We start from the raw sequence: 18,709 nt of genomic DNA on the forward strand, positions 1-18,709 counted from the left end.
TGAGATGTGCTGTTTTCCTCAATGAACTTACATTTCACAGGCATGTTCTCCAGCTGTAAATGTTAGAAAGTCATGGAAATATAATAAATAGAACAAGAGCACAATAATTGTGTCATATGTAGAATTTCTAACATACAAATGCATTTTAGCAGATAGCAGTAATGGGGTAATCAAAATACAGTATAATGCAATTAATCTGTGCTCGTGTTCATTATTTTAGTTTTTAGTTAAATTAATTGAACTTTTGCTTGAAGGAATCATTATTTTTGTTTTTAGATTGTAATGTTTCAGTGTAATGTGATTTTAGCCCCTTTATTGCACATAATGGATAGCATATCCTACTTCCACTAAATGTGTTTTTATTGCTTTAAACATTGTTCCATTGGACAATATTGGGCAGGATGTTCATATATTACATATATATTATTTTTTCATCCAAATATAACATGTATATAATACAGTGATATACAATATACCATATATTGCATTTCAGCCAAAATATACTGAGAAATAAAAATTTTTGCCAAATCCCCCAACCCTATTAGGTGCTGAGCACGTTTTAGGCACTGGCTAAGATCACACTATCATTATAAAAACAAACAAAAAAATTGAAAAAACACACAAAAAAATAAAAAAGATCATCCCTGCTCTGCAAGGACCTTGACAAAAATGGCCTGGCAAGACCAACGGATCTGCCAGTCAAAACACTGGGCCCCAGACAAGACAGACACTCGGGTCCCTGTGCACGTCAGCAAGCACATCACATCTGGATGAAAGAGAATCGGCGTGTGCCCTTTCATTCACACATGGGACAGCTCCCCACACACCGCCTCTGCTGCCAGAGACTCTTGCCGTTCTACATGCATTCCTCTTATTGTCATTCTAATTAGCTTTCAAAAAAGCCAGGCTCACAGACACACACACAGGCCCCGGCTTGGACAAGCACAGAAACAGACACACTTTGAATCAACACCACTCACAAACAGAAGTGACCATACGTACAAAATTCACAGATCTCAAGAGTAAGCTATACTATTGAGGGCAAGGGCTGGGTGATATATCGAATATTGGCGATAATATCGCAATAATTTTGACGACGATGTAAATTTAAAAAAAATATTGTGATTATTGAATATTTAAAATTCAAGCGTATTTTCCCAAATGAACGCGCGGAACGTCCGAAAAAGCAACATATTATTGCGACAGCTCTACACGCCTCTACTACGAGAGCTTTCATGAGAGCAGTTGCCAGCTCAAAATCCCAGAATCAGAGCTCCGCTGTTACAAGGATTCATTTTCTGCCCGGTGTTTGCTGCCAACGGTGATATGAAAACACTAACTAGCTGGAGTTTAGCGATCTGAATGAAAGCATCATTCGGCCAGTGTCCTGACATTTTATCCTACCTGTCAGATTTTCCTACCAGGGTTTACTGTGCATATGCACATCAATATTGCATCCTTTTTCTCATGCTGAACAACAACTTTTAATGTATCTGCATTACTGTAAGGGTAGATTAAGTATTTATTGTTGGTTTCCTGTAGCTGTATTGTATCTTCAAAAAGCTGGTCAGCAGAAGGAAGCATGAAGTGCTCCAAAGGTTCTTGGTAAATAGGTGCAGTCACTTTGGATTTTCAAAAAACACAATGAACCAACACCAGCAGATGACATTGCACCCCAAATCATTACAGACTGTGGAAACTTAACACTGGACTTCAAACAACTTGGGCTATGAGCTTCTCCACCCTTCCTCCAGACTCTAGGACCTTGTCTTCCAAATGAAATACAAAACTTGCTCTCATCTGAAAAGAGGACTTTGGACCACAGGGCATCAGTCAAGTTCTTCTCCTTAGCTCAGGTAAGACGTCTCTGACGTTGCCTGTGGTTCAGGAGTGGCTTAACAACAGGAATACGACAACTGTAGCCAAATTCATTGACACGTCTGTGTGTGCAGGCTCTTGATGCCTTGACCCCAGCCTCAGTCCATTCCTAGTGAAGTTCACTCAATTTTTTTTTAATTGGTTTTGCTGGACAATCCTCTTAAGGCTGCGGTTCTCTTGGTTGCTTGTGCATAATTTTCTTCCACACTTTTTCCTTCCACTCAGCATTTAAGTTAACATGCTTGGATACAGCACTCTGTGAACAGCCAGCTTATTTGGAAATTAATTTTGGTGCCTTACCCTCCTTGTGAAGGGTGTCAATGATTATCTTCTGGACAATTGTCAGATCAGCAGTCTTCCCTGTGATTGTGTAGTCTAGTGAACCAAACTGAGAGACCATTTTGAAGGCTCAGGAAACCTTTGCAGGTGTTTTGAGTTGATTAAGTGATTGGCATGTCACCATATTCTAATTTGATGAGATAGTGAATTGATAGCTTTCTGTTAAATGTAAGCCAAAATCACCACAATTAAAAGAAACAAAGACTTAAACTACTTAAGTCTGTGTGCATTTAATTTACTTAATACACGAGTTTCACAATTTGAGTTGAACTACTGAAATAAATGAACTTTTCCACGACATTCTAATTTATTGAGATGCACCTGTATATCGAATATCGTAAAAATTTGGACAATACTGAGATTTTTTTCCATTTTTTAAATATATCGCCCAGCCCTATTGAGGAAACTCTGAGTATATACTAAAATCACGATTCACCACCCGTGGTAAATACCGTGGTACTTTTTTGGCCTACCCCGCCCCCGCTGAGACACTTCAAACGCGTACAGCCTTGATGATTTTGAATTGCTTAAATTACTTTGAAAAGGAAGGAACCATTAAGGGCAATGTGCAGATCACATCTGTCATATAGGCTACATAAAATTATGATGAGGAATACGACTGTAAAAGAGTGTGCCATGTTTCAATGTGATAATGTGGAAATATGTCCACAGAGTTCTATCTTCATAACTAGCACAATCACTTGTTCAGCCACTTGCTGTACTGTAAATTGTAATATTTTGTTTTGAATATTGAGTATATATTATTTGTAACATATAAAATGCATTTAGTTTAGTTACACTGTAGAAGAGCTTCACAGTAGGCCTACTACGGTGATAATCTCTTTGGCTCCTAACAAGGAAAATAATTTCCTTATTGTCCGGCTTTTCTATTTTATTTATCCATGGCACATGTTTTTTTGTATGTAGCCTAAGTAATGTTGTCCAATGAGTTGTTTGCATTATTTAAACATTTTTATTTTAATTGATTTAAAGGCAATATATTTTTGGTAACTAATTTTTAAACTAATTTGTTAATGTATTAATTAAAATGAACTAACAGAGAGCATGATAATAATAATAATAATAATAATTCTTATTATTATTATTATCAGTAGTAGTAGTAGTAGTGGTGGTAATAGTAGTAGTAAGTTTAAAGTTAATCTAGTGTTCTTTAGCATTGCTGGAGCCATGCCATAAACCCTAACTCCACATCAAACAGAAGTGAACTGAACTGTGCTTCCAAAACCGTGAAATTAACCGAACCGCATTGATATATCGTTACACCACTAAAGCCTCTTTCACACAGACATTCCGGAAAATACACAGATACTGGTCCCGGGATATGCCCTGTAGGGCTGTCAAAATTGCTCAAAAATGACGTTCGAATATTACCTCTAAAAAAACACGAATATTCGAACTATTCGAACATCTGTTTGAATGTTGTCAATGACGTGCATTACGTCAATAACAGGACAAAATAATACAAAGAGACATAACTATTTGTATAGGTAGTCTATTTAAGTTTAAACATATACGACAATGTACTACCTACACAAAAACAAGGAAATCAACTAATGGCCAAGACTGCAGACCTCAAGCTCTCTCACCCTCACGTTCTCTGCGCATAACGGTTTAAATGAACAAACAAATTTTGAGTGCTGATCAAGAGTTTTGTGCAAGCAATTTAAGGTCGCGACTGTTGTCCCAAATATAGCAGGCTTCATTCAGTGATTGAAACAAATATTAATAATATTTGAAGTTTTACAGCATATAGAATTGACATTGAATGCTCCGAGCGAGCTGTGCTGTGGTAAACATGGAACTTTTCCTTGACATGAAACAATAAATAATCAAATCTCGGTTCCATTGCTTGACAGAACTCCCCGAAGCCTGCCCCATCCACAATACTGATCGGTCTCATGTCCTTACAAATGAACGAAATTAATTTTTCCTTTATGGCCTCTTGTCCTGTTGCAGACAATTAAAAAGCTTGTGGCGGGCGATGCAAAGTAACGTTAAGTGTCAAGACGTGACTCTTTAGCTGGAGTTCCACACATTATGCCATGTTCATTTGGGTGCACATTTTTGAGATGTGACCTCATGTTGCTAGTGGTCGAATGGTATGCTAACTTTATCTTAAATAGCTTTTATACAACTTTATCTTGCGGGTCAACAATTTTACCTCATTTTCTCTGCTGCGGTCGAGTGGGGCTTTGCACTTCCTGGCATCTTCCATGAAGACGCGTCAACTTTCAGCAGTGATGCTGTGCCAGACAGTGCGACTCCTGTGACCTGTCCCTGAACCCTCAGGCGTGCTAGCGCGCCCACTCGCAAAGCAGACAACCACGCCTCTACTACTCATTTTTTTCCACATTTTTTTCAATTTGAATATTAATTTTCACCTTCGAAATTCATTTTCTTAAAACTATTCAAATACATATTCAAATTTAGAATATTCGTTGACAGCCCTAATGCCCTGGGATCGTTTGATTGTGGTTCATTCACACTGCCAGTGAATTTTTCGGAATCTGTGTGTGTGACATTACGATGTGATGTGTAATGTGAAACATTCTGTTTCACTTAAGCAGGTGCACGATCACAACTTCAGCACAGATAGTAAGGAACTACCTCATCTCTGGTTCATTACAGTGTGCACATATTTTTTTCGCAAACGTTGATCTGCCTTCAAAACACCCGGTAAAAGAGTTGCACGATGACGTGCATCACCATTATGACACACCCTTTACGGCACTGGTCCTGGCTTTTGTTCAAAGAGTTCAAAGATAATTTTTTGGAACCAACATGCAGTTTGAAAGGGGTTTAATATATACAGACATGTATTTATACTAATGTGCTCTAATACACACTCTCTGAGACACCATCACATGCTCATGTACACACTCATCGGAGGTGTGAGATGGAGAACTGGTGAATCCCAATGAGGGAAAAGAGAGAATCAGGTTGAGACAATCACAGCACTGACGAGAGGGACAGACGGGTGGGGGAAGCTAAACCTTCACACACACTTACCATATGAATATCTTGAGAGAGAAACATTTTAACCCCTTCTCCCCTTCCTCCTCTCACCACAAACGAATGCCAAAGAACAAACATACACCCAAAAAAACTATAAATACATGCTGTTTGAGACCATATGCTCATTGTCATAAACAGGTGTTTTTTTTGTTTTTGTTTTTTTTTTTAACAGGGTCAATGATGTGACACTTTTTTTGTCTTGATCTATTATGGTATTCAAAAGAACATTAAAATTTCAACTATGAAGAATGTCTTCCGATTTCTGAATTTAAAATAATGTTGATATATTTTGTGTAGCTTAAAGTCAGACATTTCTAGGTGGTGTAAGTGTCTGTATACTGTATTAAAACGTTTTTGGTTTATTATTATTATTATTGAAAGGTACACCAAATACAAGTCATTTAACACATTGGTTTCCAAACTGGGGTCCATTACGCAAAGTTAGGGGGTCCGAAAAATTACTTGCGATACCGTATTTTCTGGACTGCAACTCGTTTTTTTTTTTTACCGTCTGAAATGTGCTATGATTCATAGTGACTCCTATAATGCATTAAGGTCAAATAAGCAAAGCATAAACACTTAAAAGCTAGCACTTCAAGGTTTATATAGCTAAATATATTTCTCTTGTCTGTTTGACAAGTAGACAGTAACGCAGAGTTTTTCTTCATTTTAGGAAGTGGTTCACATAGACCAGGGATATTTAAATCTGGCCCAAGAGATCCACTTTCCTGCATAGTTCAGCTCTAACCCTAATCAAACACACCTGAGCATGCTAATCAATGTCTTCGGGATCATTAGAAAATCACAGGTAGGCGAGTTTGATAAGGGTTGTAGATAAACTCTGCAGCAGATTAGCCCTCCAGGGCAAGATTTGAGGAACCCTGACATGGACCAAGACGGCGAGTGCATTTTGTTTGTTTTCTTTATTTTACAAAAGCACAACATTTCACTGTCATTTTGAAGGTACACAAATAAAAATAGACCATTTTGAATGATTTCATGTTGCTCTTATCTGACGGAAATCAAAATTTTCCGCTGATATAAGGAATTTGCACTGGCCCCTCCCGCAAGCTCACAACAAATCATAATCATCAAATTAAATGAGACAACTAAACCTACAAAAGGTATTTGGTGATTCAATTTAAAGGTGATGTATGCAAATTTTTGAGTTAAAGGCAGGGTAGGTAAAAAATATATAAAAAACTTTTTTTCAAAAATTTGTTTAAACTTAATTTATATATCAATACATACATAATTAAAATGTAAGTACTCTGAAAAAGAAAGTATAAAAATCGAGTGTCTGTAGACCTCTCACGACTGTTTTAAAGGCAGCTCATTATTTCCATTCACTCCACCCCCTCCCTTCTGGGCTCCTTCCAAAGCCACGCTATAGCTATCATCTTGAGCTAGGCCTATAAATTATTTATCGTCTTTACTACGGCTCGCTAAGTAATGTTATGTTAGCTATATTATGCAGCTACGTGTGTTAATGACACATGCTTCATGAAAAAATAAACAAAAAAATATGTATGATCAAAATACAAAAATAAAGATTTACCTGTCCAGCAGAAATAAAGCCATCAAGGAGTCACTTTTCAGCCCCTTGAGTTCCCTCAGTTCTCGCATCGCTGGAAAGCCACACCGATATTAACTCACGTTTTATTTCTTTGTTTATCTAAAGACTTTTTGTTCATTGCCTTTTCTTGTACTGTTACGGTCTTCCTTTTTTTGCCTGGTTTGCCTTCACTAACTGCATAGGCCGGTACTGTGAATTTTGCTTGCTGTTTCTCTACAATTGTTTTGGTATTCCTAGGATCCATGCCTCTTGAATTCCTCAAATCAAACGTACGCGCGCAAGTGGGCAGGTCATGTGAGGCAAAAGTGTGGTTGCCATGGTTGCGAGAGAGTGACAGTCGCCTAAGCCAATCCTATGTTTCGTCCCGAATGGAAATAATGAGCTGTGTTTAATACAGATTAAACGGTCTAGAGTCACTCGATTTTTATACTCTTTTTATCAGAGTACTTACATTTTAATTATGCATTGATATATATAGAAAGTTTAAACAAATTTGGAAGAAAGTTGTTTATAATTTTTTTACCTACCCTGCCTTTAACATACTTGTTTATCTGAAAAACTGCGCTACATTCAGTTATATATTCAGTTATATATCAATATTTTGAATTTGAACTGCAATACCTAGTTCAACCACTCTATGTCAATCCTACAAACAGCACATTTAGTCTGTTGTCAGCGTGAGCATAGGGGTGTGCCGGTTTCAGAATTGGTGATGACGGTTATGACGTGAGTCAAATGTGACGGTTCATAACATAACCGCCTCGCGTGGGGGGGGGGGGGGATTTTGGGGGAGCGGATAGCGTGTTTCATTGTCTCGCCCCCATGCTAGTGGATCTGCCATAGATTCAATTGGTTGTACTTGGAGATAGCGGGTTAACTCCGTGTCAGCGCGCACTCTGATCGGTAAAGGGGCAGAGATTTCAGACCTCCGTTTATTAAGGAGATCTGTCACAAAACTCATCATCCGCGCCAAAGTTTTTTGAGCAAATTTCAAAGCCGCACCCGCCCGCCATCCGCTGATTGTTTTGTCTGTTCTAGAAAGGATGCAGCAAAGATATTTAATGCTAATGTATGAGGCATAGGCCTACACTGAGTTTCATTACGATGAGATGCGCTCTAGTTCACAGTGCAGTGCAAGTGAACACGGAGCGCTGGTGCTTCCATGTCACTGTTATCATTGTCTGCTATATTTGCTTTTTATTTATTAAAATACATGCAATTGGTTGATGAAACATTTATTAAAATTCGTTTTTAAGAAAGGTTTTCTACAAAGCAAAATGTAATGAAGTGGTAAATATCATGTCTGACGATTTACAAAACTTCATTAAGTGGTAAAAACCATGTCTCCCGATATATTGGGCATCTTATGATCCTATCTAAAAAAATGAAAATAATTTTTCATAAAAAAATGTTTGTAAAAAATATTTTAATGACACGGTTTTGGCCGGTCTCACGGTTATATACTAACCGTCACACCCCTACGTGAGCATGCCGTGGTGTTTTTCCAAAACCTTTTCATTGAAATTATTCATGTCAAATGAGAGGTTTGTTGTTAAGTTTCAGTTTATGGTAATTCAGTTTAGTTTTTTATGGACATAGCCATAGACACCGATTTATGTTTCTGCCGGTGGGTTAAAAAAAAAAATATATATATATAAAACATTTTCACCAGTTTACACAACTGAACTATACCTACGAGAATAAAGCTGTCAAAGCTGGAGTCCATTTCTTATTGGTTAAAATGAATTAAGACTTATCTTGTGTTTTTCACGAGCAACCACAGGATATGCCTATGGCATTTAAAATAAATGTTGTTTATGATCTCATCATCATCAGTCTGTCTAGAATAACATGAAGAAACAGAAGGCAGACTAAATCCAGAAGAACTTTCCAGAAAAAAACCTGATTTAACCATAGAAACACCCTCCAAAAAAAAAATCAGATGTAACTTGTCAAACGGCAGGACACTGCCGTTACTGTAAGAAACATTTCTGCTGATTCAGACAGACATCTATATTTGCAAGCACTTAGGTCTGCAGGTGCAGTTGTAAAAGGATGAATGAATGAAAGAAGGAAGGAAGGAAGGAAGGAAAGAAAGAAAGAAAGAAAGAAAGAAAGAAAGAAAGAAAGAAAGAAAGAAAGAAAGAAAGAAAGAAAGAAAGAAGGAAGGAAGGATGGAAGGAAAGAAAGAAGGAAGGAAGGATGGAGCCTCTGGATAACTACCACTTATCTAAACAAAATTAAACTGCATGATGATGAAATCCCATTCTCTTAAAATCCGAACTGAACTTGAACATCCCTAGTGACGCCATCAAAGGCATTCAGGTTCCATAAATCCTGCAATATTGGGTCTCACTCTCTGCAATATGACAGCAATGTTACTACTCTAAACATCTTTTCTTCTGTTATTTCTCACCAGTTGCATCATCCTCCTCCACAAATGGAAAGAATAAAGCAAATTAAAGTTTCCCGTCTGTAAAAATCCAATGATGGCTAAATTATAAGTTAACTGCTTCATGAGCATGCATTTTCAGTGTCAGTTGGATAGCCTATCCAAAATGGAAAATTCTGTCATCATTTACTCACCCTCATGTTTTTTAAATATGCATAACACAAAACAAGATATTTTGAAGAATGCTGATAACGAAACAATTTCAGGTCTATAGAAGTAAATGGGACACAAAACCAATTGATTACCAACATTCTTCCACTGCAGAAATAATATACAGGGCTACAGAATATACAGATGGATGATACAGGGGTTGGAATGACATGAGGGGAAGTAAATGATGACAGAATTAAACTTTTTTTTAGTGTACCATCTCCTCAAGCTAGTGGAAAATGGAAGCTGAAAATCAACAGTAGGACGCTTCCTGACTTTTCCACGTTGCACCTCAAAGATCTGGAGACAAGCCAGGGCAAGGTTTATGGGAATTCCCTGGTATAGGGGAGCCCTCCTCCAGGTGGAAGAAAATTACCTGGCCAAGTAGGACCAGAAAAGGGATGCTGTTCAAAGATATCCATCCACTGTAAAACTATGATACTCCATACTATATCAAACCTGAGTGAAGTGAAAGCATCCTGAGGTTACAGTTAATAGAATGACTGATATCATGGTTTCAGTAGTGTGGACTTAACATCACTCCCTACCCCCAGCTTTAATAGCTTAATTTGTCACCCTGACACACATACAAACACACACATGTGCACGTGCACACACACGCACACACACAGCTCAGACACCTCATTAATGCCCAGCAGCCCATTATCTGCGGAGGAGGGGATGAACGTTTAAATTCAGTGCAGACAATTTGAATATGTAATGGGCTAAAGATATAATCACAAAATCTAATTTGACAATTAGAACGGATTCCAGTTTTACACACTTGACACAACTATGCTACTCCAATTTTAAAAGGGAAATAAACGTCATTAGATCAGATATTGCTTGACTACATGTGAATGTATTTTGCATATTATAATTGTGGAATTTGTGGGGGTCGAACAATGCTTTAGGAGACACGGCCATGGTTATCCCCCTCCTTGTCACAGGTCTTTCATGTCTGTACTGAGACAAAAGGCAGAGAGACACAAGAGGCTCCCTTAGGTTTACCAACACCCCCAGCTCTTCCCAGAGCTCTTGACAAAGCCTTTCCAGTCACCAGTCTGACCCAGTAACCTGGCTGGCCGTTCGGGGGTGTCGAGTAGACTCTCCCGAGTTTCCGACCACAAACACAGTCCGTCGTGCGTACCATACCTGTCCCGTTTCAGGATCAGATGGATATGTTTTAGACGGGACTGATTGTGACAAGCAGGTGCTGATGGGGAGGTGTGCTACGGCTAAATGTGTTAATCCGGTTAGACACACAGGCATCTTTCATTACAGCCGTTTCACTGGAATGCACCCCCTACCAAAAATCCACCCAGGTCGTACAGTGTGACCGCACGACACTGCCAATTTTACTAGCTATAAATAACAATACTCTCACACGAACCAAACCAATAGCCCACAAATGTTATGAAATCCAGGAATCGCATCCAAACGATGACACTTTATGAATTTACAGCTCATAATTGTGCTGATGAACATACGTGCTGCTATAATTATATAAATGTTCCCAATCTGATCGGGCAGGCCCTAAGCTTGGTGTCTCTGCAAGCTACAGTTCCTTCTCCATTTCTGGCGATGGTTTAGGAGCTCATGAAATATTGAAAGAGTGTGCAGGCGGCTGAGGGGTGCAGTCAGTTTTTTTTTTTTTTTTTTATGCACGACTCTACAATCAGGTCTAATTAAAGCATTGCAATCTTTAGGCGTCAGGAGGGGTGAGAAAAAACACATTCATCTTACCCCCTGGTTCCCCTTGAAGCAAATTGCTGGCTGATTTGGTAAAGACCCCTGGGGACAGAAGAAAAAAGGTAGAAGAGGTTTGTTAGTATTTACTATTATTATATAAAGGATTATAAAGCAAAGATGCAATCTTGGAAATGAATGTTCCTGAATTTCTAGGCTGGAACCCTCATAATGCATTGAGGTCCGTTATGACCCGAAAGAGATACGTCATTTTTAAAACTGTTTTTAGTACAAGAACCAAACTTGCAAAATACACCATGACTATCATTTCATATAAGATGTGACATTTCCAAATATTTCTCTATTTTTGTTAAATTAATTAAAAGGCAGTAATGCTGTAATAACATGGTAATAACACAGTAATATTCAATAATCTGATAGTTTTGTGCATTTACTGATTAAAGGGCAGTAACTGTTCAGATACAATATGGTTTTAATTGAAAAATATTAAGTCCACCAAGTTCATGCAAGTGGACGCATTAAGGGAGTTAACAAAAACAATACAAATATTATTTACTCTTCTTGTTGTCCCAAACCTGTGTGACGTTTTCTATGAAACACAAAATGACACATTTTTAACCAATGTTTTTGTCAATACAAATAAAAGAGTCAATGGGGCCCAAATTATCTTTCACTGTATGGCCAAATATATTATATTATATATATAATATATAATATATATATATAATTTTTGCTCCACAAAGGAAAGCAAGTCATACAGGTTTGGAGGGTTTTCATTTTCTTAATTGTTTACCCACAATGCCAGCATTTCCACAAGCTGTGTTTAGGTACCAACTTCAATGAAATATCATGCCTACCTATTAGCCTCCCTCCACAGTAATTAAAGTCTCCTCTTACTTTTTTTCCCCCATTGACAGAGGCACAGCTCTCTCCTGTATTAATTCATGCAGACTGCAAGTGAGGGGGGTTGTTTTTGAGAGAATGAAAGGCTGGCTGTCACTGGCCTCTCGGCAGTGTCATGGTTCTGCTTGTGCGAGCCTAAAGATCAAGGCCGGGCTTTGCTAATCTGCACTGGAATGTGTCCGATTAATAAATCTCAAATTGAAAGACCTTACATGAGTCAATCAAATGTTATTGTGTGAGGCGTGGATGAGGGTGAGGACGTTGAGTGTTTGAGAACTTGTAGAAGAAGTGGGGGTGGGACAGGGCTAACACCATACCAAATGCTGAATTGAGTTCTTTAGCACTAATTAAGACTAAAGGCAAGTTGCAAAAAGCACTTCAACTTTTTTTTCTAAAGGTGCATCAGATAAAATCAAACAGGCTTGGACATTGTCTACCCTGTGGTGTTTGTCCACCACATAAAGTTTGTACAAATAGGCCTTTTATAGAACCATTTTTTGCAAGCTGTGTGCTCAGCTTTTAACACTCAGCTTAGACCAACGTCCAGGGGCATTAACAATATATGTACGAAAAAGACTCATTCACATCACTAACGTAAATTGCTGAGACACAAGGGAGAAAAATCAAGGCTTCCCTCAGCATAGCTCGAAACCATTAAGCAAGGTCAAAAGATAGCACTTATTATCTTCAAGGTACAGCTGGAGCTTTAGTCAACAAGCATGTTCATCTATTATGGATGTTACAGGGAGAGGTCAACATGTTACTCTACACATACAGTGCAGCTCAAGTTGCTTATTAAAAAAATACAGGCTTATTGGTTCTGCTTTTGCAGTCATGTGATCAGATTAGTGGCTAAACATGACTGAAGGGGGTGCTGCTGTAGCTAACTTGAACTTTGTTTTTGTTTTTATTTTTATGATGGTTCTGTGCAAGCTTATAATAACATAATAAGAACACTTCACAGGAGAACATTGAGGTATCTCATGACCTGACTTGACCATGACAATGTTTTTCTTTCTTCTGACCTCATTTGTAATTCATAAACATACTAACACACAAACCAAAACTCAGGTCATCATATGTCATAACTTTACCTCTTGCCCTATAACATTAAATTAACATCAATTTCTATGTTATGCAATAGTACGTATAACTAGGCTTGAAACTTTAGCATAACGCAAATGAAAAGCAAGGAATTCATAGCAGAGGGCATTTTTATGTCACCACATTTTGAATTTTAAGGCATTTTTACCCTAATTGAACCAAAGTTCTGGCTTGTACATTTTATTTTAAAAAGACAGTTATAAAAATCCCCCAAAACCCAAGAGATTACGCTTTAACCAATTTATTTATTTCTACTTTTCACTCTCTCTACGAGGTCACATATGATTGACAATAGAACATTCATCATCGAGCTCCTGTTGCAAGCGCGAGGACGTCTTCTCGTGTTCTGATTGGTTCAAGCGACATTCTACACCGCCTGCCTGACCAATGAGCGATGTCATCGGGACGGCGTCCACGCGTTTAAAGGACTCACAACAATACACCTTTATCGTCCAATCATCGACAAGTGCTTGCGTTGTGATGATATTGATATTACTGGAATCTGTACTGTCGAGCCGACGGCGACCATGAGAAGTGCATTGATTACTCAACCACGGTTAACTGGCCAAAAAAACAAACAAACAAACACTTGCCTACACGGAATTACCTTTACGTGAGGCAGACTTGACATTTAAATGGATATTTCAACCCCAAATTACATTATGTTATCATTTACTCATCCGCATGCTTTTCAAAACATCCCCGACTTTCCTTCTTACGCAGAACACAAAAGGAGATGTTAGTGACTGACAGCAAAGTCCCCATTCACTTACATTACATGATTGTTTGTTTGTTTGTTTCATACAATGAAAGCGAATGGGGACTGAGGCTGTCATTCTATAGAAAAATCTATATTCCTTTTGTGTTCTGCGGAGGAAACAACAAGGTTTGTAACAACATAATGATTTTTAAAAAGTCATTTTGAATTTAACTGTCTATGTCAAGCAATTACCATATGCCTACTTAAGTTAATCAGTCCAAGAACCAATTATGAACTTAACCTTAAACTGTCTAAAGAGACAAACCGAGGTAACGTTACATGCGCTTTTAATCTGTGGATAGTTCACTAAACCTTTAGAGCACACTAAAATGTTACTCCCGAATATGAGTTAATTAAATATTTGACATGGAAATGAAAAAAGGCAGCGATCTGAATGACCATTTAAATGCTACTAAACGTTTATAGATCGTTTACAGATCGAGCTTGAGTCCCTCTCAGACAGTAAGATCCCCGTGAGTAAGTTCCATCGTCGTTTTAAAATTACCATAGTTACAAGTAATGCAATGTTTAGCATTAATACAATGTCATGTTGCATTTCGTATCATTTGTCAGAAATAATAAAGCGGCGACTTCGAATCTAACGTTAGACTCATTCCAAATGGTTTCACGAAAATAATAATAATAATAATAATAATAACACCATTGCCATTATCTTTTGTTTTGTAAAAGCTTAAAAAAAAATAATAATAAAATAAGCAAAACTAAAGAAAACGAACTTTAACGCAACAGTAACAACTGGATGTGTCCGATTTCCTCCTGTGATCAACGTTATCTGTCCCTCGTAAGACAGCATATGGCACGTAAAGTGACGGCCTCTGGTCAAATAAACCAACACTTTACAAAGAACTAACGAGAGGAAATGTTTTGAAGTTCTGAGTTCTGAACTTTTCTTTCTGTCCTATTGAGGTCAGTGAAGCAAATAAACACTGACAAAATAAAACCAAATGCGTTACCTTGAGATTCTTATAAGCCTCCAGCGTCCGGATGGCCGTGTCGGTTAGCTTGACGTGAAAGATGGTTTTGTTGGGAATGCTTTTATTAATCTTTCCACAGGAGAGTCCATACCGCTGCTCCTGTCTCAACGCTGCCATGTCTGGAACTGAGCTGAACTGGCGACATTCTAGTGCAAACGTCACTCACCGCTGGGCGGGGTTACGAGTGAGCGCTGAGGGGACGTAATAGACACACACGCGCGCGCACGTACTCACAAACAATAACAATATGTATTTCAAAATCAAATTTAGATTATTAGGATGAGGGTGACATAATACATTTCAATTTATTGTATTTGAAAATCCTATTTCTACTGACCATTCATTAGTTATGCATTACACACACAAATAAATACATAAAATAGTTTAAAATATTGAATAAGATAGGCCTATATGATGTTCATTGCACCTGGTCAGTAAAGAAAGTAAAGATGAAACATTAATCCATGTTCTTGCACTGCTATATGATCCTGCAAGTTCATAATTGCGAAGAACTAAAACTAACTTGGTTAAAATATTTAACTGACAAAAATATTTGACATAAAAAGCACACTACAGCTTATCATGGGATATGTGTTTGATTTTACTATGAAAAAAAAAAAAAAGTATAGAAAAACAATAAACTGACAGAAAATAAAGCACTAACTGAATACAATGTAATCAGTTGTTAATATTATTAAAAAAAACAATATAATATATAGAATATAAGCAGTTATTAATATTTTTTGTCCTGCAAAATATTATTATTTACAATAAATACAATTATACTAAATACAAATATTACAGAATTAAATTCTGAAGTCAGAAGTCATCCAGAAAAATCTCAATTTCATGTATGAACAAAGCTCTGCATGTTAAATCTGCTTTTCCATCTGCAAATCTAATAAAATATTCTCTTGAAACCAGTCAGTTGGAAAACAAGAGTTATCAGTCCAAGATAAAACAAACAAATATGGGTATGTCTGAAAGAAATTCATTGTAGTGACAACTTCAAGTCATGGAGATTACATGGTATTTAAGAAGTGTTCTGAGAACAAAATGATGAGAAAAAGCTCAGAATGTCATTAAAATGTGCATACAGCAATAAATGCAATCATCTGCACCTTTTAAATTTACTAACAGATGAAGTGAAATGGACAATGAGGGGAAAAATAGAGAATTTAGGTTAATTGGAAAGACATAATCCCCAACAGACAAGGTGCTTGGACCTCTGGATTAAGGAGCTCTCTCATTGTCTCTAATGGAAACTCTACTTGCCATATGGCTGTCTAAGATACAGGAACATCTGAAGCTAGCTGGACGAACAATATATGTTCCGTCAGATTGTGGTTTACCAAAAATGCAGCTAACGCTCTTAAAGCTTCCATGTCATGTGTAAATTTACATTAAATACACAGATGTGTACGAGCACTTGGCATACAGATCCATACTTTAAGTGTCAGATTATTAGGAATGGATCTAAGTAGAGATTAAAGTACATGAGTTTCACTGGTGTCAGGCTGCACTTCAAATAATATAAGCAATTTATAGAAAAAACGTAAAAAGCAAGTAATCCAAGATAATTAATAAAATATTATCTTACAATGTACATCAGATTTGAATCATCAGGACTTTATTTGTATTTGAGTTTGTCCTCTGAAACTCCCTTAATTTCCACCTGTTTTTAATAATTGTTTGGGGATTTTACATTTGGCATTTGCAGAGAATCTAGATGCCAAGATTTCCACAATATGTGAGCTTGAATAATGAGTCATTGTTAATCAATTGTGCCGTTTCAAACATAAAGTTGCTTGGTCATTGGCAGTGTTGGGGGTAACTAGTAAAGTAACGCATTACTTTTTAATTTACAAGAAAATACCTGAGTTACATTTTCAAAAAAGTAATGCCAGGTACTTTGTTTTTCCTTTGTTGACTGACAAGTCTCCTGTCCCCTTATTGGGAGAAATTGGAAGTACAGAGGAATTGTGTGCACTGTGTGAAATTGAATGCAGTTCTAGACTAAATGTGAATGTGCTTTTATTCATCACACTCGCAAAAAAAAAAAAAAAAAAAAAAAAAAATTCATTTAGTATTCATCAAAATTTATTAAAACAGTGAAATGCAAGCTCAGAATATGATGTAAACCTGCAATAATTAAATGTTAAATAACACAAATGTGTCTAATCCTATTTTATTTACTACTGTCTTTGCTGCTGACCTTTGATGATTCAGTTTAACCATACAAATACGCAAAATGCTTATTTAGATAAACATAATAGATAAAGTTAGATAGAACTTTAGATAAACTAAAAATCGTGCTTCATTGTTTTTAGTACAGATTTTATTTTTCCTTAAAGGGCTTTTACATTTGTTATAAATAGAACTTCTTATATTAAAAACAATCAAGCACTGCTCATATTTAAAAAATAATGTGAAAGTAACACAAAAGTAATGTAATGCATAACTTTCCATAAAAAGTAACAATGTAACATAATTAGTTACTTTTTTAGGGAGTAACACAATATTGTAATGCATTACTTTTAAAAGTAACTTTCCCAAAAACTGCTCATCAGCTAAGTGATATTCACAAACAGAACATCAGCCCTCCACAGCTGTTTAAGTTCCATTATAAGGCACAGGTTAAATAAGAAATCAGTCCTGTGGTTTTTTGTTAATCTTAAACATGCCATAAACAGTGCCAACAACCTCTAGACAATGCAGCAAGCAAATAAAACTATCTAGTGTGTTTCATCACAAAACTAAGATCACATTCTCAAAGCTGCATATAAAGTCACATCCATGAATGTAAATATTTAAGTTTAAATTGAATGCACTAATGACACACTGCTAAACGGTGCAATAATGTTATGTTTATTAGGTTTCACTCAACAAACTACCATACTTTGACATTTAAATGAAAGGACAAGCAGGCTAAATGTTATCATTGCCAACCAAGTGTAAATAATTGTTGTTTTTTAAATGAATTTGATCGTGTAAAACAATCATGACATTTAAGACATTTAAAGACATTTAAAGGCTTGTCTTGTCTTGAAATTGTGCATGGCTCATTGATGTTTCATCTAAACTTGGCATGTTGCAAACCTGGAAAAACCTGTTCAGGTGTTCAGAGTGTGTTATGTTCGGTCAATGCCCGTTCTCCTCATGAGAATATGGCACAGGTTTTTCTCAGTACATTTGATGGGTATTTAGACAAATATCTGTTTCAATTTAGTTCTGCCAATATAATGTAAATTGGATAAGAATACACACCAAAGTTTGGGGTCATTAAGGTTTGTGTGTGTGTGTCTGTGTGAAACAATTCAATACTTTATATTCAGCAATGTTGCTTTTAATGGATCTAAAACACTTTTACATTGTTAAAAAAAAAAAAAAACTTTATTTATACATTATATTATAATTATAAAGGCAACCACTTCCTGAAATCTTCATATTGGTGGATTCATTCATGGAAACTGCGTTATGGGACGACGTGATGACGTCATTAAGAGGTTTACAGACGTTGGGGAAGATTAGATTTTGCTCTTCTAATCCAACAGATTATCACTGCACACAACTCTACTGACCAGTAGGGCTTTACATTTCAACACAATACTCACGCATTGCACGCATCATTTTGTGCATTCTTCCCTGCAAAACATTTAAACGAGGACAAAATCTTTTACAAAATCTGCAGGAAATGGACTGACCACAAATGGGATTTATGTCATGTGGCGAAGCATTTCCATGATAATTCTATTAGAGTCCATGTGGATGCCATGCTTTAGAAAATACTACTTGCTGTCATTAAT

At 36.8% G+C, this 18,709-nt stretch overlaps 1 protein-coding gene across 1 annotated transcript in view; it reads right to left on the reverse strand.

The window, feature by feature from the left end:
- Window positions 1–15,058, reverse strand: part of LOC127934372 (RNA polymerase II elongation factor ELL2) — a 50,111-nt gene extending 35,053 nt beyond the window's left edge. Inside the window, exons 1-2 of the mRNA XM_052531708.1 lie at window positions 14,883–15,058; window positions 11,178–11,225 (exon numbers count right to left, since the gene is read on the reverse strand). Of these exons, the coding sequence (XP_052387668.1) occupies window positions 11,178–11,225; window positions 14,883–15,020 (186 nt within the window). The 5' untranslated portion in view covers window positions 15,021–15,058. The remainder of the gene's footprint in view (window positions 1–11,177; window positions 11,226–14,882) is intronic.
- Between the last annotated feature and the right edge of the window lie 3,651 nt (window positions 15,059–18,709).

The sequence above is a fragment of the Carassius gibelio genome, chromosome A18 (assembly GCF_023724105.1).
Source record: "Carassius gibelio isolate Cgi1373 ecotype wild population from Czech Republic chromosome A18, carGib1.2-hapl.c, whole genome shotgun sequence".
NCBI classification, from domain to species: domain Eukaryota; kingdom Metazoa; phylum Chordata; class Actinopteri; order Cypriniformes; family Cyprinidae; genus Carassius; species Carassius gibelio.